Source organism: Monomorium pharaonis, chromosome 11 (genome assembly GCF_013373865.1).
Source record: "Monomorium pharaonis isolate MP-MQ-018 chromosome 11, ASM1337386v2, whole genome shotgun sequence".
Classification (NCBI taxonomy): Eukaryota; Metazoa; Arthropoda; class Insecta; order Hymenoptera; family Formicidae; genus Monomorium; species Monomorium pharaonis.
In genome coordinates this window covers 10048027-10075625 of record NC_050477.1, presented here as the reverse complement: position 1 = coordinate 10075625, position 27599 = coordinate 10048027, and the positions used below count along the sequence as shown (strand labels likewise).

General features: G+C 33.4%; 3 protein-coding genes across 7 annotated transcripts in view; 2 read left to right on the top strand and 1 right to left on the bottom strand.

Annotated features, from left to right (window-relative positions):
• The window catches only part of LOC105836603 (membrane-anchored lipid-binding protein LAM4), a 71566-nt gene extending 60627 nt beyond the window's left edge, over positions 1–10939 (top strand). For 2 of the 4 annotated variants that reach the window (XM_028191678.2, XM_012680761.3), the window contains 4 exons: positions 3104–3242; positions 4073–4617; positions 5666–5933; positions 6527–6664. In XM_028191678.2, the coding sequence (XP_028047479.1) occupies positions 3104–3242; positions 4073–4617; positions 5666–5933; positions 6527–6637 (1063 nt within the window). In that variant the 3' untranslated portion in view covers positions 6638–6664. Of the gene's footprint in view, positions 1–3103; positions 3243–4072; positions 4618–5665; positions 5934–6526 lie in introns of all 4 variants that reach the window. The other 2 variants (XM_028191676.2, XM_028191677.2) reach the window with 2 other exon arrangements.
• Positions 10940–14052: 3113 nt separating this feature from the next.
• LOC105827925 (hemocyte protein-glutamine gamma-glutamyltransferase) lies at positions 14053–22864 on the top strand. The gene is made up of 8 exons (XM_012666131.3): positions 14053–14268; positions 16472–16946; positions 17211–17437; positions 17600–18201; positions 19734–19831; positions 20014–20304; positions 21350–21510; positions 21810–22864. Exons 2-8 carry the CDS (start codon positions 16472–16474, stop codon positions 22092–22094), a joined length of 2139 nt encoding a protein of 712 aa, XP_012521585.1. The 5' UTR covers positions 14053–14268; the 3' UTR covers positions 22095–22864.
• LOC105827915 lies at positions 22637–27433 on the bottom strand. 2 transcript variants are annotated; one of them, XM_036294139.1, is made up of 4 exons: positions 27015–27433; positions 25414–26523; positions 24832–24936; positions 22637–24758 (listed from the first exon to the last, which is right to left on the bottom strand). In XM_036294139.1, exons 2-4 carry the CDS (start codon positions 26517–26519, stop codon positions 22937–22939), a joined length of 3033 nt encoding a protein of 1010 aa, XP_036150032.1. In that variant the 5' UTR covers positions 26520–26523; positions 27015–27433; the 3' UTR covers positions 22637–22936. The 2 variants fall into 2 exon arrangements, with proteins under 2 accessions (XP_036150032.1, XP_012521574.1); XM_012666120.2 differs by having other exon boundaries at positions 27168–27433.
• Between the last annotated feature and the right edge of the window lie 166 nt (positions 27434–27599).

Here is a 27599-nt window from a genome sequence, read left to right as displayed (position 1 = left end):
CAGTGACATATGGCCTGTATCGCGAAAGATAATTCCAAGCAAAAAGCACGATGACAAGAAAGTGACGTGCGCTGCGTCACGGTTCTTATCGAATAAACGTGTATGTGCGGTAATGTCGGAAGGACAGACATTTTTCTGTTTCGCATTTCCTGCCTCACCTCGAAATCGTAAAATTATCCGAATCACGAGGCTTGCGATTCTTAGTAATCCTGTCAATATTATGGCTTCCATGAATATCTTATCGCACTCGAATTTCTATCTATCAATTTTATCTTGTCATTCACGCTATCATCGAATCCGCTCATTTTGTCTGTCGGTTATCATCGTCACGTGATTTTTTTTATTCCGTTTTGGTTCCGGCGGGCCTCTTAATCGAACAAGATGGCACAACGGCCGCTCCAGACACGGTCTCCCACGTGCTTATCATCGTCGCCGGCAGCGGATTGTTAAGCCAGCGGATCGTGGCACCAGTTACGCGTTACGCCGCGCGTCGGACGGGTCTCATCTTCACGTGCGAAAATCGCGCGATACGCGACGCGATCGCCGAGATGCAACGGCGTGGTCGGTGATTTCGTCTCGAGTCACTGGAATGTTTTCGTATTTCTACGATGTGGGACTCTAATGAAAGAAATAAATGACAGTCTTATTTTGCTACAACTAATTTTATTGTATGAAAACGAAGAATATTTATTTGTATATTTTTAATATATTATTAAATATTTTCTCTGAACTCGAGCACTCGACTTCAGAAATAGCATGTGGGTTTAGATATTACGAAGGTACAAACTTTTACTAATTTTATTTTAAACGTTATTTTGATTATCAATTTTATTTTAATATTTTTACTGTCAATTTTGAAGCAAAAGCTACATAGAGTTTTTGAAATTTTAAATTTATTTTTATAAATAGTAAACAAATACCTTGCTGCAAAATAGCTTGATAAATGCTATGTACATTTTTTTGCATTTTTTCAACATTTGAAAAAAATAATAATTTGCATAGAAAATAATCTTTATTTGTTCAGTGAGAAATTATGGTTTTGTTGAAGAAATTGAGAAATGTAATTTTGCGTAAATTATTTTATTTATTTCTTATATCGGAATTTTCAGGTGAAGGTTTTCGTATTTTTTTACGATACGTGAGCTCTTTCACTGTTCCACGTGAAACTGTGATAGTGATACATTGTATGTTATACGAATTGTAGACTATATTGGTACAAGTGCACGTATGAAGTTATTTCAATTTTTTAAACGTGAAAAACGAGAAGTTACGGAAAATCTAACAATGGGAACCCGAGTGGAGATGTTTGGCAACGATTTGTGGAGTATTTCCATTAAGAAAAAAATCAAGAAAGCAGAAACCACCGCGAAGAGTAACTCTAACAAGTTAGCAATGTTTATTTTTTTTGTTTGTTATTGTTTGTGACAGCGTACAAGTTCAATAAAACTCGGAAAATAACGTAGAAGTAATAAAATTTCATTTTTGTTATTGGATGAGGATAAGATATTAATGGTAAGAATTACCTGATTTTGTTTTCTCGAGCGGAAATCAAAGTTTTCTTTTGTCTTAACTTATAATTAAGGATTCTACATTTAGCATTTTTCGACGAATCGTAAGCGTAAAAATAAATTAAAGATAAAGTTAATTGCACATTAATCTAAAAGAGCGAGGTGTCTTAAATCTCCAAAGTTCGTCGCAATTAATTGTCACATTTAATTATCGTCTTGGAAAGAGACTTTTAATCTGAAACATTCTGGATGTTATATGAACATAGTGTGGTATACACAAAAGCGAATATTATGCAACACGTGTTAAAATGAGGCAAACAGCATCGCCGGTCCGGCCATGGTTCCGATAATGCATTAAAAAGATAACCCTTGTAACATACCGTCCATGTTATCGTCCTGTCCCCTAAAAGATCAGCGACCTTTCAAACGCTCGATATCCTTTTCCGGAGAGACTTGTATCCGGATGTTGTAAAAAAAATTCTCAGCTATCGATGAGCATATTAAATTCGAACGCGTAAGCGAGACACTAGTTCTTTCTCTTTCTTTTTCTCTTCTTACCTGATATATGATATCTTTGAAGAAGTAAGATATTCTTGACGCAACAATGAAATTATATTAGCATCAGCAGAAAGGGACATTTTAACTGATCTGTTATGGTCATAGGAGTTTCACATGAGCAAGTTGATTTAATTTTATTTTATAAGAATGTGTACCAGAGAATTGTATTTGGGAATTATGATTCTGCAATGATATTTCTATGATAATTATCTTAATAATTATGAATATTATAACAAAAATTACTTTTTTAATTGTAATTATTGTTATACGAAAAATAATTTTTGTTATGATTATGCCTTAATAATTATTTTGCTACAATTACTATTACATTGCAATAATTATCATAGCAGAAGGGAAGGTGATATTATTGAATCTTTCTCTCTCCCAATTACATTATATTACATGTGTCTTTCACATATTAAAAATTTATAATATATGTAAACTATACATAAAACTATTAGTAATAGAATATAAAACTATAATATAAAACTTATTATTGAATAATTATTAAAAAATCTTATGTTTAATTTTGTATAGCCTAAAATGCGTACAGTTGAATGAAATGTTAAATAACAAAAAAAAAATACAAGCATACATATAGTTTTTGCGATAATACGTCCAAGTACAAAAAAAAGAACTACGCGTAGTTTGACACTAAAATACATTTAGAAAAAATTTCAAAAGTAAAAATGTTTTATAAGAAATGTCAGTTATTGAGCATTAGCATATTAGCGTCATAGCATGACTATTAAACGAATAATTCCATAAATAATCACTAGAATTCTTTGCCTAATAATGGAGATGTTAAAGTGATAATACAAGGCTATAATACTATTTTCTTCTCTATTATTATCCAATATAGAATAATTTTTATTTTAACAATTATTTCATATTTTAAGTAGCACCTAATCTTTTAAAATATTCTCAACTTTGCTGAATGAACGATACATTTTTTCTTGAAGATAAATATATTGCCGTATAATATTCAATATCTATGAATAAAAGCCCTCTTACATTTCTATTTTTCCCCCTTACAGTCACCTTTCGAAGCCACTGAGTAGGAGTACACCATCGATGGCAGCTGGCGGCGCGCAAACTCCAGCAAAGGTTAGCAGATCCTCGCCGACATCCACCAGCAGCGCGAGACAGAAGAAGTTTCACAGGCACTTCAGTCAGGTAGAGTTACATTTAAATGGTACATTTATTTTATCTCAGAGTCGACGATAATAAATCACTCACGAGATAGAAGCTAGGAGAGAACGTTCCATAGAGACGACGTTGCTCTTCTCAATGCAGTAACGCAACTTGCTTGCAATCCGGATCCATTATCGCATTGCGATACTTACTTTATCTTCATCGGGCAGACGGTGTTTTAACTTCTCTCCGGACGTAGGATATAAACGCGTACGTCAATGCACGCCTCGTCTATAATACGCCCAGTGTAAAAATACCTCCCCTCATCTGTCGGTGAACTTCAGAGAGGCAAAAGACCCAGGTGTTTGTGACGGAATGCATGAATTAATGTATAAATTAAATACATCAAAATCTGTAACTTCGCGTTTATCCTGACTGAGATACAGTCTGTACATGTTTACGTAGTATTGTACGAGTAAGAATTGTTAATGAATGCAAGTATGACGTAATGGAGAAACCTTCTCTTGATGTTTGCCGGGTATTTGATAAACAAGATATCGTGTGTCAACTTGAAACAGAGTCCGTTTTCAACACGAATATGTCACTCGGCGACTCTGTTAAGCAAAGAGTATACAGTAATTCGAAACGAGCGCGGGAGAAAAGAAAACATTGTTCCGACATTGAAAGGGTTCTGAATGCTGGGACACTTTGCGAAAATAAAGTCCAGCTTTCCGCGATGGTTCATCAATTAGTTCTTTATAAAGAATTGGCGAGATCGTGCGAATAATGAATAGGGATAGCTGGTCTTCTTCCGAAGGACCATAGTGCGTCTCATCGAGTCGATGAAAGGGCAGTGCCAACCTAATGCGTAGTCTTCGAAATTTCGCAATCAGGTGGCAGAAGACGAGCGCGTACTGAATTACTACAGCTGCGCACTGGTGGGCGACATCCTGCTGCAGGGTCACCTGTACATCACGCCCAACTACTTCGCCTTCTACAGCAACGTGTTCGGATACGTGACGAAGCTGCTGATACCGACGGTGTCGGTGCTGAAGATCAGCAAGGAGAAGACGGCGCGCATCATACCGAACGCGGTGGCGGTCGCCACCGAGGAGGAACGCCACGTCTTCTGCTCGCTGCTCTCGCGCGACTCCACCTACAAGCTGATGAAGCAGGTCTGGGATGCGGCGATGGAGCCGCAGGCGACGGTGGACGCGTTGCCGGCGCTCGACACAGACACCAAGCTCCTCGCGCCGGATACGCTGTTGGTCGACGACTCCGAGGTAAACGCCGAGGAGGATGAGTCGAGCATGTCCGAGAGTGGTACTGATCTCACGGCAGCCACCAGGTCGCCGACCGTCTGCCCCGACACGGATGACGCTCCCATGGCCCTCAGGCCGAGTTTGCCACCCACCAGGTAGGTCTTTCACACGCGGTTAAATATCATCCTCGAGATTACTTAATGTTTAGTTTTCTTCTTTTAAGTAATGGTTATCTTTACGCACAAAATACTTTTAAGATAATAATCTTAAAATACACTCATTATTTACCGGAAACAAATAATATTTACTTAAAATAAATTTCTGTGTACATGAATTAAAAGTGTATACATCTCCCTAAATGACAATCAGAGAACACATTCTGACTTTCAGTGTTACACTTATAATTTATTAATTAAAAACAAATGCATTGACCTGCTAGTGATAATAAATTTAATTCTGAAATCGAAATTGCTAAAAGACAGTGAATATTCACTGAGTATCACAGTATAAATATAACACTGCAGTGAATAATACATTGATTGTTAGCTAGAGAGATGACTTACTTCAAATATTTCATAAGTTCATATATCCACAAATCTATCCTTAGTTTAGCACATTTATTCTAAAAGTATATTCTGAGTCCTAGTAATTTAATATTTTAATGAAGAATATTAAATTAAAAAAATTTGATTTGCTCATTATTCTGTTCTTTTTTCGATACAATTGTATAATATTTGTTGAAATAGTATAAAATTTTTTTAGTTTATAATAACTTTTTCTAAAATTTGTGTATTTTTTAAAATAATTGTCCAGAGAGAAAGAGAGGGAGAGAGAGAGAGAGAGAAAATATTTTTTGTTAAAATAATCTTTCTAGAAAAAAAATAAATTGAGTAATTATTTTCCTTAGCAATAAAGAGAAAGAAGATGATTAATTTAATTATATGTTGCATGGTTATTTTAGATGAATCGATTGAAAGTTTAATAAAGAAATGGATTAAATCGTGTAATAATAAAAAATAATAATAAAACAAAAAAATCTTATTTGGTTTTATAACATTGCAATAACGTAGCTATTTAGATAATTTATCGAAATTGCTTTCCTGTTTTCTTTTAGATCAAAACTTGGCGAAATACGATACAACGAAATTGCTTTCAATGCTTTCACAATTGCTTTCGCCAATTTCGCTTTTTCGTGTCTTTCAGGCTGGAGACAGCAGTATTAACAAAGGCACTGACACCGAGTAAATCCGACAGACTGGGATCTCTGTTTACCAGTGGATTGAAACCTGGCATGGTGTTAGCGATACTAGTGGCTCTCTTGGCAGTTCTTTACGTATCGGCGGCTCTAATGATGATGCGCATTGACAGGTTGCATACCGCTTATTTAAACCACCCCCTTGTCTCGCCGGAACGCTTCACGCAAGATCGGCTGTTGCACTATCTTAACACAAATCTGGATCAAATAGTGAAGGTAAATTGCCTCGCTTGTTATAGTGATTGACGCACTGTGTACCCGGATAATGAAGTGCAAATTCAGCACTGTTGCATTGATGAAGTTTATTCGATCTCGATAACTAATGTTCCTTAATTTTATATCTATAAATTAAGTAGTTTTACTAAATTAAATAAAATAAGATTTATTAAATTACATTAAATAAGATTTTTATATTGTAAAAAAGAAAATTAAATATTACACTATAATATGATATTTGATAAATAGTGTTTTTTAATGTATTTATATAATTTAAATGAATAACTAAGTTAAATTTGTTTAAATAAGATTATTTTATTACTTTAAAAAATAATTTTAAGTTAGAAATAGTTATACTATAGTATATTTTTTCTTATACGTCGGTTTCTTTTGAAATTATAAGACAGATAAATTTACTAGATAATTTCGATTACGTAATCGTTTCAGGTGTTTGGATTTTATCGTAATACTTTAAAAGTTTAAAATTATAGATAATCGAAGAAAACTTAGGCGTGGTTGACCACATCGAATCGAATAGTCTCTAAGTGACTGTGTCATGTTCATTTGATATGAGGAAATATATTTGTTTGTAGGTGCGGCAGAGTCTGCAGACACTATCGCAGCAGTTCGTGACGATGAGCCAAGGTGGTAGCCAGACGGGACCGGCTGGCAGCGTGGTGGAACCGGAAGACGCGCCGAGTTAGCCCTCGACGATGGGACTCGATTTAATTCAGCCAAAAAACAACACGAGGCCCCATCGCCTCGCCGGCGCACGTAGCATCGTCTCATGAACGACGACGCTATCGTCGTCGTCGTTGTCGTCGTCATCATTGTCTTCGTTGTCGCCGAACGCTACTCGTCGGCGACTGCGAGGGTCGATCTCAACGCGTAATTAACGCGCCGATCGATCCTCCGAATAGGAGTTATTGTCGTTTTAGTACCTAGACTTCCCCGGGAGTTTAAAGAGGCAGTCATCTCGTAAAACGAGAGACCTCGGGCGCGTATCCCGAGCACGATTATCTTTTTCAATCGAAACTTTGAAGCGGACTTCGAGCACTTGCGCGAAGAACCGAAGCCGAGGCACTTACAGATTACAGACTTTGTTTTAACAGAAACCTATACATATATGCGTAAAAATACCTCAGACATTTATTATAAACACATATGCACACGTACATATACACACAGAGAGAAAACGAAGGTAATACGAATGCAAGTGCACGGCGAGCGAAGGAGTTTCCGTTGTTTTTTTTTCTAAACTAGTCACGCGTGTACCTAAGTCTCGGGGTACTGACAAAAATACAGAATGAACAAAAAATGGTATATGTATATATACATATAGTATATATATACAGTTATATACATATAAAGTATCTATACATACAGACATAGATTAACAATGCATATTTCGCGATTACTTGTTCGTTAATTATGTATTTCGAGCTAGTCGGGCACTACTCTATCACCGCTGCTACATATATATAAAATATATTAAAAAACATCGACACTATATTACATAGCGTCACAATTGGGTAATCTTATCTCGATGTAGCGCGCAAAACACGTGCGCCAAGCGACGATACTTCACTGTGACGATGAAGTATCTATCGAAATATAATAGAGGAGTTCGCTTTCCTTATCCGCCATTAGCTCTTTCAGTACCTGCCTTAAACCTGCATTTAATAATGATATAAAAGTTTAATAAAAATATTCTACGATGTATCCCTTGCTTCCGGCCACGATGCTTCAGATTTTCACGAATCTCGATGAGACTATAAGGTTTAATTTTTTTCGCTGTCACTAAACAAAACAACTATTGGTGGAGACAATTTGTGACATTATATGTCAAATAGCGAAACTACAGATACATAACCGTTAAATATTATTGAAGTAAAGAGTAAAACAACTTCTTTAAAGTCTTAAAATCGATGGCCGGATTCCTAAAAAGTATACTTGTGGATTCTCCTCTGTTATTGCAAAATAGATTTTTTAATTAGCAAGGTTTTTAGTTTCTTAAAAAATATTTCTTAATTGAAGAAAAATGTAACTTTCGTAGTTATTTGTTGGTAATTTTAATTGTAACATCATTTAAGCGATTCTCGATGTCTTTACAGACCGTAGCGTATAAACTAAACTATAATGCATTGCAAATAGAGAACAGGGGTTTTTGACAAATTTAAATGCGAGTTGAAAAGGACGAAGACTCTTGCCTAAAGAATAGCGTTTGCATATTTGTATCCCGCGACGAGCGTAAGGGAATATTTACTTAATGACAGTTAATGTTAAGCGAATACACTAATGAACGCCGGCTGTAAAATTGCATTGGATTAACAAGAGGAAGGTGCTAACGTCCCTATATTTAATTTGGTACTGAAAGGGTTAAATTGCGCAGGTTAGATGGAATCGGAGATATGAGAGAAAAAGAGAGAGAGAGAGAGAGAGAGAGAGAAAGAGAATTCGTTTTCTCTTGTGAGTGACTGTTCCCACTACACGCTCTCGATTGTTTCTAGAAGTAACGACGGCGTAAATTTTCTGGATTCGATCACGCGAGTTGTCTGTGTCGAAAGTGACAGAGTTTGTCAAAATTTTGAGAAACCTGAAACATATAACGGCATCGATTTGTTGTGTCTCACTTAATTCACTTATTTAATTTATATTGATAAAATATTTTTTGACTGAATTAACTTTATTTATTTGTTAGTGATTTTATTTAATTATACGCACACATCTTATGCTTAAGATGTTGGAGATTTGAAAAACACAACGGTATCTATGATTAGATATATTTTATAATTTTATAATTATTTATTTATTCGCAATCTTAAAAAGTTTTTTTTTTGGGAAGAAAATTATTTCTAGTCGAGCGAATTTTTATTTTATAAATTATATTAATAAGAAAATCATATTTGTTGAAGTTTCTCGGCATATATATATATATATATATATATATATATAACTTTGATTAAATTCTGGTTAGAAGTAAATGAATTAAGTTAGACGCGTTTCGAAACTCGCCCCTCGCTGCACTTTTGAGACAAACGGCTCGCGCGCCGAAAGTGCGCGAAATATTTCATTTACTCGAACAAATTCCGAAATCGTTGCACTTTCCGATAAAACAAGGAATGTTCAAAGGAAAAAAAAAACGTTATTATATTTGCGGTTATATGGGAGATGAAAGGGTGGAGATTGACTGTGATAATAGGATCGTGAATGCATGCTCATGGAGCACGACCGCGTTTATCTTTTTGTTGCGCGAATCTTCGTTTCTGTGAACTAAAGAAACGAATCGTTATCTTTAAAGAGAACAAGAGAAAATACAGGAAATGCGGTTTGTAACATGCGATAGGCGACATAGTGAGATCTTTTTTTTGCTGGGGGAAGAAGGAAGGAAGCAACTGATAAGCGCGATCGTTCTCTCTTCGAGCTCAATATTGGAATCTAAGAGAAGTGCTGTTATATTAATTAGCTATATTTATAAGAATGTAAAGAAAGAGAAAAATGAAGAAAATTCTTTAAACGTTGTTTTCTACGTTGGTACATTGTTTAACAATTAATTATACTGATGGGATATACTGATGGATATACAAGCGGTATTACTTTAAGTTTTGATTTTTTATTGGACCATTACCATTACTGTTACACTTCTATTGATCGACTATCGATTGACTACGTTAAATACGTTATTATACTCTCGAAGAAATCAGGCGAGATAACATAACTTAAATGTACGTAATCGAGTTGATAACTTATTTATTCTCTTTTGATTTTCTCTCGAAAAAAATCATGAAAACATGAAACGGAACGAACAGTATACCTTTCGCATATCCGAGCTCGAAATCGCACGGATTTAATGTGTGACGAGAAGAAATTCCAAGCCGACGCAAAAAATTCCAAGCCGTACGCGAATTAATTCGGGCATAAAGTAAAAACGTATCGATCGGCTACGTGTCGTTATTAATGACTCGTTAAGAGGCGGAAGCGTTCCAATACTGAAAACGCGAGTACACGCACGAGAAGCAAACTTGTAAATCGCTTTTCTGGAAAAACCTTCAAACTGGGATTTTGCATACCCGATTTGTTGTGCATTGTCACACGTGATGAACCTTTGGAATTTTTAACACGACCTTTCGATTCACATCGCATACGTGGAGAGACTCGTCTTGCCATCCGAGATAAAGGATAATAAAATAGAACTGAACCGATTTCGATTTCCGATGTTCCGATAATAATTGAACTGTCTATTCAAGGAGAGGAAAGAAAAATTAAGATGAATCAACAGCAATATAATCTGCAAATTAAAATTTTATTTCTTCGTAAATTGAAATTAGAAATTTAATTTCAGAAGCTAAATATTGTTGACTGTTTTAAATTTATTCAGTTATTGTGGACGTATCACTGGAATGAGATTGCTCTTTTTTAAACATAAATATTTCAATAACAACAATAACTACAAAAACATTTTAAAATATTTTTTTTAATCTAGCATTATAGTAAATAAAAATAGAAAAAATAAATATCTAATTAAAGATTGTTAAGATTGTTAGACCAGTATTCATAGTTGAATCTTCTATTTAAGAGCGTCTTAAGTACTATCTTAAGATATCATCAACCAATCGTACAGCTGTATTACCATCTTAAGACATTACTTGAGACAATCTTGAAATAAGATTTGATTATGAATATTGGTCTAAGTTTTGAGAAGTTTAATTTATAAAATGTTTTGAACGTTTGACACCAAACAAATAAAAGAAGAGAAAATAAGTTTCTTATTATTCTTATCATATTTTTTATAATTTGTTTCTTATGTGGCGATAAATTGAACTTGACAGAGCAATTTCACATCGGAAATCAACAGTGATCGGTGTGAGAGAAATTAGGAAAAGACGTTTTGTGAGGATCGTAGCCAATAAATGCGACAGCCAAGTCCTGTGCCAAATTTGGTAAAAATTGAGTGAAATATCCTTAACGAAGACACGCTTGTTCCTGTCGAATGTCGTGCGCTCGTACAGCTTTTCCGCCATATTAGGGAGTCGAAAAAAATTTGTTGGAGGAAAATTACGTCGAATTAGATTGGGAATCGTTTCACACAACGAAACGACATTACGAAGTTATCGATCATTGATTAGTGATCATTCGCAAAAAATAACATTTTCGACGAGACAATTATCTATTATATATATATAATTATATTAATAATTAGTATAATAATTATATTATTAATTTTATCAATATAAAAGCCCTGATAATGCAAGCTGGAATGCTTATGAAATGTTGGCACAATGCTGTGTCATGCGACATCCATTTGAAAGTTTTTTATATTAATAGAATTAATGACCGCGAAAGTCTCAAAATTAGTATCAATAATTATATATACATTTTTATAAATAATTATTTATAATTTACTAATAATAATTATAATTGTTTCTCGATAATATTTAATTGAAAATATTATCTAACATATTAATATTGATACACAGACATGGATTTCTTTAAAAAAAAATTAATAAAATTTTATTATGTAGAAAAATTATTCTGTAAAATTATGAATTGAAGTTTAATTTAAAGAGGTATATAATTTTACATATTCCTCTCATATTTTATATAGATATATATATAATATAAATTATATATACTTGTACAATTAAAAATATTTGGCATATATGTAATGAAAATATATACATATTAAATATTCTTTTATTCGATATTATCAGTTTTTGTGAGTGATCGCTGATTAATGATCATCATATGAATCGGCGATAAAAAGGGCAATTTTTTGCCCTCTACAGACCGCGGTGAAGCGTGAGAGAGATGATTGAGAGAAATATAATGCTAAGCACACAAGACAAGATAAATCCCCGAAAATCCGGAAATTATTCGAAGCGGATGTTGCGTTAGTTAATTGTATTGCGTAGTCGATAGTACCTATTCCTCGTTCTTGTTTATATATGACTGCTACTTGCCTTACCGTAATGTTTTTAGACATTTTAGATGGGTGCTCAATACACACGGTTTATTTAAAGATATATACGAGTGTGTATGTGCTGCAAGATGGATGTCGGGATGTGTACGCTTCGCGTATCGCCTTAATTGAAGGTTTCGACATAAATGCGATTGGACAGTTGTAATAACAGTTTTTGAATTCTAAGCAACTTATCTATGATGGGCAGCTGCAATAGAGATTGTTCTGTACGTGTAATGATATAATTTACACAAAATTTAGTATGATTCTATAAATTTATCAAATTTTTTAATGCAATGTATGCATAGTTGCTTTTTTATAATTTTATAAAACTGATATTAAAATAAATTTGTTTTAGTACAATTAAAATGGACATTGAACACAGTTTTGTTTTTTTTGTATGAAAATTTCTAATTTATTTGTCTATTATGTTGATATACATTTTATTCTCTGAAGGAAGATATAAAAATTAAGTATAAAAAGTTTTTAAAGATTTTTTAACTCTGCAAAGCTTAATTGCGATATTGGTGGCGAAGGGGTCTTTGAATGCGATACGCGAAGTGCACAATTGAGAGAATATTTGTTTCATGATAAAATTGCGCGACCGCAGAGAAGGAAAGAGATTCGTGCCCGCAATTATCGGATCTCACAATTATTGCGCGCACGCGTGAAGTTGCGTGGCGGGATGGAATCCAAAAACAACTACAGACCAATCATTTACTACGTAATTTGTGTAGCTCGATACACAGGACGCAAATAAATTTGTGAAAACAATCCAGCCGATGTGCGAGCAGTTCACTTTATCCCCCAGTTTCATCCCGTTTCCTTCTACGCAAGCGTTTCCCATTTGCCAGTGATTAATTTGCAAAACTGACCGCAACGTCCATTCACGAGAGCCTGCGGTTTATCGAGTTAATTATCGCTATAAGTCGATAAGACTATTGTGGTCATCTAATTATACACTTTATTTTGATTGAATAACATTGAATTAACTTTTTTGCGGGTTTTATTAAAAAACTGCATTTTTATTACTATTCTAAATGACTATTATACTAGTACACGTGTTTTAAAATGTAAAGCAATATCTCTATTTTTTGAATTTTGAATAATACATGGATAAAAAACGGATAGTCAAAGATAGTAGAAGAATTGAGTTACTAAAAGAGTCTACGTATAATTTTTTTTATGAAAAATAATTAGATATTTTAAAATATCTTATAAATAAAAAAAATTTTAATCAATATATTGATTTTTTCTGTTTCTAATTTATTTATCTAATTAAAAAAATTATGCATTATATATCTTACTAGCTATGCCACGCGTTGCTGTGGCTCTCTATTCTTATGCTACGTTTTTTCAAATTTTCTTTGCTTTCGTTGTTTAACTTTTAAGAGCCTTGCTTTACTGTTGCTCTTTTATTTTATTTTTGAATAAACATTTATCTATCTTAATAAATCTAATATTTATTCATTCACGTACTTCTAACTTTTTTTTCTAAAAGCTGCCATGGATTTAGAAATCCCCGTCTCTCCCCGTCTCTTCCCGTCTCTCCCGGTCTCTCCCCGTCTCTCCCGGTCTCTCCCCGTCTCTAATCGTCTCTACCCGTCTCTCCCGGTCTCTCCCCGTCTCTATTCGTCTCTACCTGTCTCTCCCCGTCTCTCCCCGTCTCTCCCGGTCTCTCCCGGTCTCTTCCGTCTCTTCTCGTCTCTCCCCGTTTCTCCCTCTCTCTCCCGGTCTCTCCCCGTCTCTCCCGGTCTCTCTCCGTCTCCCCCCGTCTCAATGTGTCAAAATTTCAATAATATTAATGAAAAACTATTTTTTACACTTAAATTATGGTCATCATTTTTGAAACACACGGTATTTCCAAAATCAGACCCCATAAAAACACTCCCGGTTACGAATGCAACGTTGTGTCAAAATTTCAAAGCAATCGGTGATGCATTATATATCTTATAAACAAAGTTAATTTTATTTTTGTCTTGTAATAGAAAAATGCTTTCTGTAATTTGTTGATAGAAATTTGTCAAAATTAGTTTTCTATTTCTCGAAAGTTATTAAGATAAATTGTTTTATTTTATGTAAATAAATATTTGAATAATAAAATTAATCGATTAATTGTTTCAAATGTGTTATTCATAATGCGTTTCGGCTTCGTATGGATTGTTTACTCAGAGAGTATCTGAATGCTACACGCAATTATTTTTGTAGTGGGGATTTTGCGGTTGCTCTGTAGGAAGCTGTGTCTCATATAAGGCGTAGAACGCATTAAGAAACGTCAGTGCGTTTGCGGTGTAACTTGTAAATTGATTGTCGTTCGTGGTTCTTTTGCATCGTAGTTTCTTTGTCGTTTTAATTTTTAATAAAGCCACAGATAAGGTAAGTTCAACTTTTATTTCTTTTAAATAATAAAGTTAACAAAGTGAAATACAAAAGAAAATATGGTATAGTTCTTCAGTGATCAAATTATGCACCTATATTGAAATAAATTATTGCAACAACATTAAAAAATGACAGAAACTGATGTCCAAAATATTTAATATGTGCACATTTTTAAACTCGTAACATTGAATTTGAGTCATTTTTTAATCATTATTGAAACTGTTTTTATTCAATTTTATTAATTTAATTAAATCAAAGAAGAACGATTTATTTAAAAAAAGCATCAAATTTGACTTAAATTTATTATTTATTATTTGTTATTAGAGTTATATATGTTAATATAAATGCTTATTTTGAAATTAAGCAATACAACTACAGACAACTAAGTTGATCAAATATAGTTTTTTAAATCATATGTTTGTGTTAAAATATTACAATTTGACATATACATGAAAGTTAAAACAGAATGTTATTTGACTCAATAAAATTTAACAATAAGCACTGAAATTAAAATTGATTAAAATTTTTTTTATATTTAACAATATAGCAATATTTAATAATAGTACTGTTCTTTTATTTTTTACATATTATGTTTTATACTTTCGTGCTAAATTTAAGAGACTTTTACTTATATTATCTAAATTTATTTATTTATTTATTTATTTATTTATTTATTAAAAGAATTTTTTTATTAAAAGATTAATTAGATATTTAGTTTTTTTTCTATTCCCTGAATATTATAATGTGTGTAAAATCTTGTTGTTTCTTATTCGATTATCTCTTAAAGTATTTTCAAGTATTTCATATCTTTTCAAGTATTTTTAGTAATATTGATATTTCTGTAAATTATCAAGCTCAGACTTAGTCATAAAAAGATATCTCAGAACACAACGTGCTTTCACAACAAAACGAAGAAACGTGTAGTTGCATAACACGGCTTATTCAAATGAAATGGTTTGTCTCGGGAGAAATACCGGTTTTATTTCTATAACTGATATATATATAATAATATATATGCGTTGTTGTCACGGTAATTCACCGGATGGTCAGGAATGCGTGAGCCGCGACACTGTGACACAGGTGGAATCTCCCGCATTTCACCTGCGTGGAGACCGGATCAGGTGAATCAGCGATCGAGGTCGCTCGGCGTCGCCGATCGAGCGATCGTCCCTTTACGAGACACGATTACGCGGATTACGCGCTCGGAATTTTTTTCCAAACTTTTACGCAATGTCTCCGGGTGAATCAGTGACGGATACCGACCACTCATATCCGATCCGATAATGAGAACGCGTGTCAGCTGCAGCCTCGCTGTAGCAATATCGGAGGAATCATTGCAGAATTGCGATTGACTACTCCAAATTTTACTTTATTTCTGTATGAAACTAATATCTTTGACATGTTAATTTTTAATAATAAATTAAGTTAAAGTTAATGGTTTATAAAATCAATTTTTAGTTACAAGTTGTATGAACAGAACTAACTCAGTTAAAAGTTACGTTGAGATTAAATTAATTTAAGTTAAATTAAAAATTAATTATGAAAAGCATTAATATTAAATTAGAAATTCCTCATTTATTAAAATTAGATTGACATCAATATCAACATAAATTAAAACTATTGTAATATAGATTATCAAATAAATTTAATATTTTATTTATAAATTAGGTTTATATAAAATAACAAAAAAAATTATTTTTATGTGGAAATGTATTTTCTTTTGTAAACATTTTCCTTCAACATATAGATACATTTACGAATAAAGTTAATAACGCTTATGTGTTTTAAAAATAATTCATTGATGTTAAAAATTAACTAACTTAAAATTATCTGAGTTAAGTTAAAAATTATTAACTTTTTAACTTTATTATTAAAAAAATATTTAATATCATAAGTTTTTTTTTACTAGTTATTACATTACTCTAAATTTTAGAGTAATTATTATATTACTGATTTAAAAGAATACAAATTTTTATTGATTTAAAAAATAATTTAAAAAATTTAAGGATTTTAGATATAGAATAATTAAGAATATAGAAACAATTAGATTGATAGATCAGAACAACAAGAGCAACGGCTTGTTTAATTTTTCCGTCGCTTATAATATTCTGATGTTTTAAGAGAAAATAAATTTTACAATTTAATTTAATTTAATTAAACTCTTTTATATTTTATAATTTAATCTCGCTGACCTTTTCAGATGTCATTCGAGGAGCCGCTGATAGTTGAAGCGGTATATTTATACGAGAAAGAAAATGCTGAAGCTCATCGCACCATAAATTTCGAAATGGTCCATCAGGACCCGGCGATTCCTGTTCTCCGACGAGGACAAGCCTTTCATATGGCTCTGAGATTCAACCGCGAGTACGTGGACGAAACCGACATTGTCCGACTGCTCTTCAGCTTTGGTCCGAATCCCAATGTACTGCGGGGCACCAGAGGGGTGAACACGGTCACCAACAGGGAGAGTTACCTGACCGATTTGGAGGCTTGGGGCGTTCGCATGGTCGGCGCTCACGGGGTGGATCTGTCCGTCGAGGTCAGAAGTCCGATCGACAGTCCCGTGGGAGTGTGGCAACTGAACGTGGAGACTAATACCCTCGGCAGAAGAAAAGCGCCGAATACTCTTAGCTTCGATAAAGATATCTACCTGCTCTTCAATCCGTGGATGAAAGGTAAACGTGTTAAACATGATCAATAACATACGGAATATCTGAAGATATTTCGTCGATTTGAATCTGATGTTTTAGCTTGGTAATTATCAGTTAATGAATAATTTGGCATTAAAGAAGATTTGGCAAATTATTTATAAATATTTCATGTGTGTTTTACGGACTTTTTAATTCCGAAAATATTTAATATTGTTCTATTATAATTGAGATGTTACGATTTACGATTATTTTTTAATGTTTAAAAAAACATGATGTACTTATTGTTAGAGGATTTGGTGTTTATGGAGGACGAACAACTGCTCGACGAGTACATCCTCAATGACGTCGGGAAGATTTGGGTGGGTCCATGGGGTAGTTGCCGCGGTAGAGAATGGGTCTTCGGACAGTTCGACGCGTGTGTATTACCAGCTTGTCAGTTGTTGCTCGAGAGATCCGGTATTAAGGCAATCTCCAGGGGCGACCCTGTCAGGATGGCTCGGGCAATCTCGAGAATTGTGAGATATTTTTATTATGTTTTTGAGAGTAAATTCTAAAAGAAAATTCCAAAGAAAATATTTAATTTATTATAAAACTTGAAATGACAAGGCTACAACTTCTTTCATAAATTTATCTTTAAATCAGAATCAAATACGAATTTCGTTTTCCATTGCTTTTAGGTAAACTCCAATGATGATAAGGGTGTGTTAACTGGCCGCTGGGACGGCGAATACAGCGACGGTACCGCGCCGGCCACCTGGACCGGAAGCGTGCCCATCCTCGAGCAGTTCTGGGAAACCGGCAATGAGGTGAAATACGGTCAATGCTGGGTGTTCGCCGGTGTCGTCACCACGGTCTGTCGTGCCCTGGGAATCCCGTCGAGAGTGGTGTCCAATCTGGTTTCGGCCCACGACGCCAATGCCTCGTTGTCGGTGGATCGTTACTACGATCTGAATAACGAGGAACTCGAATACGATCCGAACAATCCGATGGGCGAGGATTCCATTTGGAACTATCACGTGTGGAACGACGTGTGGATGGCGAGACCGGATCTCCCCAAGGGTTACGGTGGCTGGCAAGCTATCGATGCCACTCCTCAGGAAATGTCGGACAACTTTTATCAGTGCGGACCGGCGTCGGTGGAGGCTGTTAAGGAGGGTGCTGTCGGTTATAATTATGACGTGACCTTCATGGTGGCGTCCGTGAATGCGGATCTGATGAGATGGAAGGAGGATCCCGAGAGCGATCTGGGATATTCCAAGATCGATTGCAACAAATATCAGTGAGTATAGAGTAATGTTGAACTTTTGAAAGTAATATAAATTTCAAATCTTGAAAATAAATAAAAAATAATGAAGGAATTAAACATTATTTTCTAAATCAGTTTTAACATAATTATTTATTATAGAAACAAAATCCCTCAAGGCTCACTGTTAAACATCACAATTATCTTTAGTTTGGATTTTAATGAATCTTCCTCTAATCTTTAGAAATTTTTAATCATTTGCATGCAAATGTTAGTTTCTCACAAGTTTAGCAGCATCGAAAATCATCCTTTGATGTAAGCCTCACACATAATGAGTAAATAACAATGGTCATAACAATGGTCACACAAATAGGCATTTATTTAGGATTAAACAAAAATTTATTTATTCTATCAATATGTTATTTTCTATAAGTAGAATTTGTTTCAGAATTTTCATATATAAATTCTGAAATATTCTAAAATCCCTATAAAAATCTGATAAATTTTCTAAAAAGTTATAAAATTATACAGAAATTCTAATAAATTCTGAAAAAATGTAATTTTTTCAGTATTTTCCGAAAAATTTGTAAAAAAAAAGAAATATAGGAAAAAATATATTTTTCGTTAATGTTTTGAAAAATGCTGTACTAAAAGCTAAATCATTTATTAAAATTTGATAGATTTATATTTTATTTTCCAAATTTACATTGCATTTGAATTGATAAATTTTATTCAATTAGATTTCGCATCATTGAGTGTTATCGGATGAAGAATATTGAATAAAATATTGTGTTCTTTGGGACAGACTCAAGGAACAGTCTTTATTTAATTTTTCGAAATGATTACTTAATCACTTTCGGAAGCAACCGAGTTAAATAAAGAATGCCCCTTGAGTCTGTCCCAAAGAATACAATGTTTCATCCGATATTCTTCTGTGATGATTTCACTCATCGGTAATGTACTCGCTGATCAGTCACGGTACAGGCAAATTCGTTGCGGACGGAAATAGCTATGACAGCTATGAAGCGTGAAATACATAAAAACAAGTCGAACGAGCGTACCATCGATGGATGTATCAGTGACGAAAACGGAAATGCAATCCTTGCGCTATTTTCTGATCCTGCAATTCGCAATTGCAATCGTCCTTCAATATGTCGTAAAGCATGAATTAACTGTGTACTCGCGATTTGCATAATTTCCTCAATGCTGGAGGCATTTCTACGTTAATGCGAAGCATAAATATGATAAATCTTGACGGTCAACTTATTTAAATTACAATCATAAATGTCTTTTGTAATGGATTATCTTTTATTCCAGACAATATTGTTTTTCACGTTTATCTCGTCATTATAGGAGTTTCCAGTGATAAAAACAGAAATCCCATTTATATTCTTATTTTTTCCTTCATTATTTAGAGTATTAATTAATAATATCATGTTAATTGTTGAGTTATTCCATACTTCTCGTCTTCTTCTTGCAAAGCAATAATTATTACTGATCCTGGATAATAAAAAGATTTCATCACTATACTATGTATCGCGCACATGCTGAATAAATTATTTTTTTAGCGTCGGCCGAATGATTCTAACGAAGGCGCCATGGATCTTCGATCCTAATGGAGATAGGGATAGGCAAGACATAACGGCGCTCTATAAAGCCAAGGAAGGTAAATGAAGTCAACTAATTGCTTTCAATCTTGCCATTATAACTAGTGCGTATCTGGTCATTTTTTAAATTAAATTTGGATGGTATCTCTGCAATACTAATTAATAATCTATATTGTATCAATTATCGTTATTTCTCATTGTTTCTTAAAAGGTGACTAATTGCAATTTGACCGACTTTTAGGCACCGAGGTCGAGAGGCTGACTCTGTACAGGGCGGTGCGCAGTACCCAGATGGCGAAGAGATTCTACTCGTTGCCGTCACCGGGTAAAGAGGACGTCGAGTTCGATCTTGTCGAACTCGAACGCGTTAACATCGGCGAGCCGTTCGCCGTGACCGTGAATATCATGAACAAGTCCAACGAGACGCGCACCATTCAGGCTATCCTGTCAGCCGGCAGCGTTTACTATAACGGAGTTAAGGCGAACTTAGTAAAGAGAGCATCCGGTGACTTCAAGCTTCAACCAAATGCCAGTAAGAATTTTTTCTTTTTTTAATGAATGTTGCATTTAAGTGGACGAGCAAAAACAGTAGTTTGTCAAAGCGTTGATAATTCTTGAATTCGTATGTAATCGAAACTAAATGATTACGAGTTCAAGCCGAGTGATTTCTGAATCGAAATACTCATTGATGAAATTTATATTTATAAGGAAACTCAACGTCTAGAAGTGTACGTAATATTGGAGATTATATAGGATTGAATAAGTTAATACTTTTTGAAACTAAATTAAGTTAAAGTTAATAGCTTATAAAATTAATTTAACTAAGTTAAAAGTTACGTGAGCAAAAAGAATAAAAAATTACATCAAGATTAAATTAAGTTAAATTTGAAAAAAAGTTTAATTTTATAAAGTATTATATTAAATTAGAAAGTCGTAATTTTTTAAAATTAAATTACTCAAAACAATCATGACACAGAGAGCATCAAATAAATTTAATATTTTGTTGTAAATTAAATTTTTTATGTAATAACAAAGAAATAGAAATGTGCGAATGTATTTTCCTTTTATAATTTTTTCTTTTACATATGTAAATCTTTAACTTAAAAGAGTTAATAAATTACAGTTTGTTTTAAAAAATAATTAGCTGAAAAGAATAATTAACTAAAAATAAAATATTTTAAAATTAAATTAAAAGTTATTAACTTTTTAACTTTGTTATTTAACTTTAACTTTTTAACTATTTACTATTCTGAAAATAGCTGGAAATAGACAAGAATAAATTTGGCACGTAAAACATTAAATTCACAACGTCTAACGCGTTTTATTTCCACAGTATAAATGTTAATGCTAATGTTCTATCATCAGCAAGAAAAGCGATTGATTAGTTTCGTTAGTTTTGTCTCTGGAATTCTTAGATAATAATTTTTTGAGTAATCAGTGAATAAAAAAAGCACTACCCGTGTAGTTTTTTTACTGCATCATTTTATCTAGCTTCTTTGTGCTAATTGGCATAAATGAGCTATATCATTTGTGATATGTAATTTACGTTGGAATTATAATTTTCATTTTCATTATAGCGGAACAATTAAGACTCACCGTGACGGTGAATGATTACCTGGACAAGCTAGTGGAGTATTGCATTATGAAGTTGTATTGCATCGCCACAGTCAAGGAAACCCGACAAACTTGGGCAGATGAGGATGATTTTCAGGTTTTAAAGCCGAATATCGAAATCAAGGTACAATGACAAGAAATATTAATTATTTAAATATATTAAATATATTTTAAATAAATATTCCTTTTTAACTATTTATTAAATATATCTTTATTACAAGTCTCTTTTTAAATATGCATTCTTAATTTGAGATTAAATTTTACTAAAAACTATAGTAAAATTTCTCGAACTTATACATTATCCCACAATTATCAAATTTTGAAGGTAAATCTTAAGAGAAAATTCTTTCCGTATACACATATAATATCTGAAGAATTTTCTCTTACTTAGAAGAAAATTCCCAAACTATTCTTATGCTATAGATTGAAGGTGAACCAGTAGTTGGACAACCATCAACTATCACGCTGAGCTTCAAGAATCCCTTGAAAAGAACCTTGACCAATTGTCAGTTCAATTATGCCGGGCCCGGACTTTCCAGGAACAAAACCTTGGTCTTCAGGGACGTCGAGCCCGAGGAAAACGTTTACGTGGAGCACCAGCTCGTGCCGCAAAAGTCCGGAGAGCAAAAGATAATCGCTACTTTCACTTCGAAAGAATTGGTCGACATCACTGGTTGCGCAACTGTCGACGTCCTTGAAGCCGAATGAATGACCACGCGACGATTCGAATTCATTTCAATCTTAATTTAAATCAATCGCTACCCTAAAAATGTCAGATGCATTTGGTTGAATCGTCTGGTCAGTGATAATACAGGATGAAATATTTCACTTTCATCTGGATATCGAAATAATCCGTGAATGTCTAACCAATCATTTTTACAAAAAGTAAAAGGAACTAATTTTGAAATAAAGTAAAAACAATGGTTTTTTTTTTGTAATTTTTAAGCCGCTGAATCTGATTCTAATTTTCAAAAAATTTTAATTTGTCGGGGAGAATTTTTATTTGCTATTCCGAGATTCAAAATAAATCCATTTTATTCATCATTTTTTATTATACGTAAATGATCAATTTACATTGATCATTTTTGAAAATATTATTTGTAATATTAATATTTTTCAATAATATATAACATAATATATAATAAAGCACTTTAATAAAAATTGTACATAATGATGAAATTAATGAGAAGTTAATATTTCTAATGCATACAGATATATTATTAATGTGTCGAACTAAATAAAAATCAACCTTTTTTTCTAGTATTAAAACATTTTATTGTGATACATCTGTTACAGAATCTCTTCGTTATCCTGCGAGAGAACCTTTTTTACAATGCATTCTTTTCTAAGCTTTTATAAGTTCATAACTTTGTAAAATGTTTAATAAAAATAAATATACATATAATATAATAATATAATAAAATGTAACGTGTACAGGGAATGTATTTATTGAAACCAAAGAACAAAAGAACACAACTTAAACGAAAATATCAATAAAATCAAAATTACATTTTGCACGAATCCAAATATATAAAATTACAAAAAAAAAATTATTTTGTTACGTTGCATTGGAATGAAAATTGCAAGAACCAAAACACTACAGTACAGACGATGCAACAAATAAGAGGAAGCAGATTCTTACGTGACATAAGGGAAGTTTCCTTAATCGCTGCGGGAAGAGCTAAAATTTTATGATTTTTCATGCTTACCACATCAAAACTTTCGTTTCTTTTCTGTTCAATATTTCTTTCCCATCGTAATAACTCGAGCGCATATTCATCTTGCGCGAGACCACATGCGTGCATCAGTGCCATCAACGACATCGTATCCTCAGGCTCATTATCCTCTTTTTGATCATGATCTTTTGATGTTCTCAAATAATCCAATTCAGATTCGGAGCTGGACGAGCAAGACGAAAATTCGACCGTGTCTATGCCACGGCATCTGAGTATGAAATCGCTAAAGTCATGTTCCGAGTTTATCTTCTCATTTTGAGTGTTATGTTCATTTCCGCAATTTACAAAAGAAGCACATTTTTCGAGACAATGCTGATGATCGCGTTGCTTTGGCATTTCGTCGCAATCATCGACTGCTTCCTCATTTCGTTTTTCAGATACTTTCGACATCAGATTTTCGCGATGTATAATGAAGGCTTTGTGAAGATTGCGCGCGCGCTCTGCTGCAAGCTCGAAGGCCGCGATCACATCGCTTGGTATGTCCTTTACTCTCAGTTCTGACGTGACTGTTTCTTCGTCGTTTTCGAGACATTCCGCGACTTCTTCGGAAGAGCAAGACGCAGTGTACTCGCAAATCGATAATCTAGATCTTTCTAAAAATAAATTATTTACTGAAGTACTGCTTGCGCCGTGATTGTTAAAGTACTTTGTGGATTCCTCCTGTTTATCAATATCAGTGTTTGTTTTATTATCAAATTTTTTAGACGATTGTAAAGAAACTTGGCAAGCTTCTTCATGCATGGTTTTTTTTGCTTCATCATTTGTCATTTTTGATAAAATTTCCACGTCACTACAATTTTTTAATTTTAAACTCATCTCTGTATTTAACGTCTTTTTGCGTTCACTGAGTGAATGTTCTTCGTTTTTGTTAATATCTCCGCTTCCAGTGTTAATTTTAATGTGCTTGAGAGACGAAGAAACCTCTGACGATTCATTTTCAATCGTGATTGGATCGACTTCTGTTTTTAAGTTTATGGGGTCTATAAAATTGCAGGAAACTCCTACATCGTTACAAACGACATTAGAAGTATTGCATCCAATTTCAACTGCATTCCTGTTATAACTGGGTGATGTTTGCGTAGCTACAGATTGAGTCAACTTTAAAATTTCCATTGAGTCTTTTTCCTTTTCAGTATCAATTTTGTGATGCAAAGGGATGTCAAAATCCGTCTGTGTGCTAACTGATTTTCGAGGAGAGAGAATCTCTGCTCTATTCCAGTTTACATCTGTCGTACAAGTTTTGTTACTCCTTAAAGTATCGCGATTTAGTAACTTCGGAATCTTGCTGTCGTTTTTCTCATGATCGTTGTCATTCTTCGTGGCGACTCTATCCGCGTTCTCATCTTCCTTTACGCTGTCAATGATCTCTTTTAATGTGTGAATTACTTCCTGAGTTTTTGTTCTTTTGCTATAAATCAGGGATTCGGTGGATTCGGTGCAATGCTGTTTGACGTTCGAAATGTTCGAGGATTCTTCCGGCATGATCGGTTGCGTTTGAGAGTGTCGTGATTTCGATTTCGGAATTGGGAATTTTGCGTCATCGCGTTCTAAAACTTTTGGATTGATCTTTGTCTTCGATCGTTTCTTTTTTGGAAACGTTCCTCCGCCTTGCAGCCTCTGGCGCTGTTTCGTTTCTCTGTAATAAAATTATTATGTATAAACGTTATTTCAATCATTTTGGTATTATGTGGAAAGTAAATGTTTCTTACGTGAGATGTTCGGAGATTTTCGTCATGCGATTTGCACGAGGGTCTCTATTTTCTTTCATTAACGCCGTGGTCTGATTTGTCGATACTGATGCACTCGTAGATTCGCTATATTAGACAATATAAAATTATAAATACAGAAAATATATAAAATCTAAAATTATATTTAATAAGAATATTTTTGAAGTTATATTTTATTCCTATTCAGTTTTGCACATATTTGTAAATTTCTTAATATAGTTATTAAGTCTATTAATCTATTATTTTTACTTTATTTTATATTTATCTCAACACATCCTGTTTTTTGCTCGTTTCTTAACTTTTTCATTTTCTCAATTTGCTTTGTACGAAGAAGCTTGACATTTTTATTTACTATTTTTATTGCATTATTTTATTTAGAATAAGATTATTAATAAATAATAATTATGTACAGAATTTAAAAAATAAAGATATAAAAATTTAAAAATAAAATATTGTATCTAGAATTTACATATAGTGTCTTTATGAACATTTGTTGCAACAGTTATAAACACGAAAAGCAACTCTATAGCTATAAAATAAAATATAATAAAAAAATGTTATTACTCAATATCTTCAATCGACGAACGTTTGCTCTTCGTCGAGGCAATAGATTTTCCCCCAGACAAAGAGGATTTCTGCGACAATGATTGCAAAGATGTTAGGCTTTCCGTGATACGAGTTTTCACGATGCCAGGTGGTCTCCAAGCTCGTTGATTAAAAACGAGATTTTTTTGAAAAGCGTCTCTTTTCCAGGTAGTTGCATTAGTATTTACAACTGATCTTTCATTCGCCGTCCAATTATTCTGTCGATTATCGACGTATTCATTCCGGGTCCAAGCTTTTTTGTTTTTTTGCCAAACTTTGTATTTGCGCTTCGTCGTCGTGGCGTTTACACTTTCCGGACGTGTTTGCGCCTCAGAGTAAGTTTTGTTTGGAAAGTCGTTATGTTTTTCTTCAGATTCTGTGCGATAGTAGAACCGAGACGATGGAGATGGACTTCTATTGGATTTTATCTGATTATGGATCTCGACTTCGCGACGCGAGTCTGCAGATTTCTTCTCTTCATTACTTAAATGCAGTTCAAGCTTACACGCGATGTTTGCGGTTGCATTATCTTCAGCAAAGTTGAGGGTATCTCTCGAATTATTTCGTTCTGCACAGTTCAATCCATCTTGAGAAGAATCGTGCGAATCTTCTTCAATGGACTTCTCGGACTTGTTGACGACTTTTGTCTGTTCCTTGGCACAAAGGGTCACTGATTTAGCTGGACTGCCGGTACATCGTTTAAGATCGCAAGAGATGTCTTTGATCAAATCAGTAGGAAGAGAAACGAGCGAACTTTCCAACAGGCAACTCGTTTCCGCCAGTTTGCTATTACCACTAGAAGAAAGATCGATTATGCGACGGTCTCGTTGTTGCTTGAGAATCATTATCAGCATCTGCATGCTTTTGCTTTGTTTTATAATGTTGCTTCGCCTCTTGTGGACTCCGTTTAGCCTGGAAATGATATTTCCTTGTAACTTCTTTGGCTCGCTCATGTCCTTCGTTAATGATGAATTGTTCTTTTTCAATTTCTTTGGTGTCCGTGTCTTCATCAAAGAGGACTGCGTGTGGCAGGCAAAGTGCGGTCGAGAATGTGTCTCATTCATAGTTATCCTGAGTTTTGGCATCTTTCTATTTAGAAAAAGAGATTAAATGTAGAATGAAGAAAAATGTCACAGGCTCAGATTCATTCTCTTTGGCATACTTTTTTTTTTCATTTTTTCTTATATTTAGATTAAAAGCTTTTATATATTGCTTCTTGCATAAATTACTTGCATTAGACCTTATTAACTTTAGGTATCTTATATTCAAACAATAAATTTGCTATGTAATTTGTTTTTTAATAACTTGATTAATATTATTATCTCATTCTACATTAATTTTATTACAGAAAAGCTTTTATAGATATTTTCTATAATAAAGAATAATATATATAAACACTAAAGAACACGATCCTTTTTTTATTTTTCTTGAAGGAAAAATATTAAAGGGTTAAGGTACCAACAAATATTGCTAATATAAAACACTTCTACTTCTACTTTTACTGCTTTACATATTGAAATTTTTAGAAAAAAGAGCAGAAAAAAACAAGTATCTATAACACAATATACAAACATATTTACAAGTTCACTGAAGTTATACAGGTTTCGGCCTTAGAGTAGGATTCGCAATTGTACAATTATGGACATTCGTATGGAAGGATTTGCCATATCATGAAGAGATATACAAAAGATAATCGGATCTACACGCTTTGGAAATGATGAAAGTCAACTCACATGATTACGTTATTCACTGTGATCCCATAATTTGACATACGCGGACATACGCGAATTAGCAGAAACGGCGGGAGATGCCTAGCTTTAAGTAGATTGTCACTTGTTTTGTTATGTTAACCTTCGTGGATTCGATACGTCGACAATTAGTGGAGGGAAAGACAAAAACAGAATAATCTTTATTCTAATTTGATAATTAATATTAAATTAGAAATTATTAATTTTTTAAAGTTAGATTGACATATCAATGTAATCAACAAAAATAATTATAATATGGACATATATTAAATAAATTTATTACTTATTTTATTTGTAAATTGACTGTACGTAAAATAACAAAGAAATATTTTTTATGTAGAAATACTTTATAATTTTTCACACTGATAAATTTTCAACATAGAAATGTCTTTTAAAATAATTAAAGTTAAAATTTGG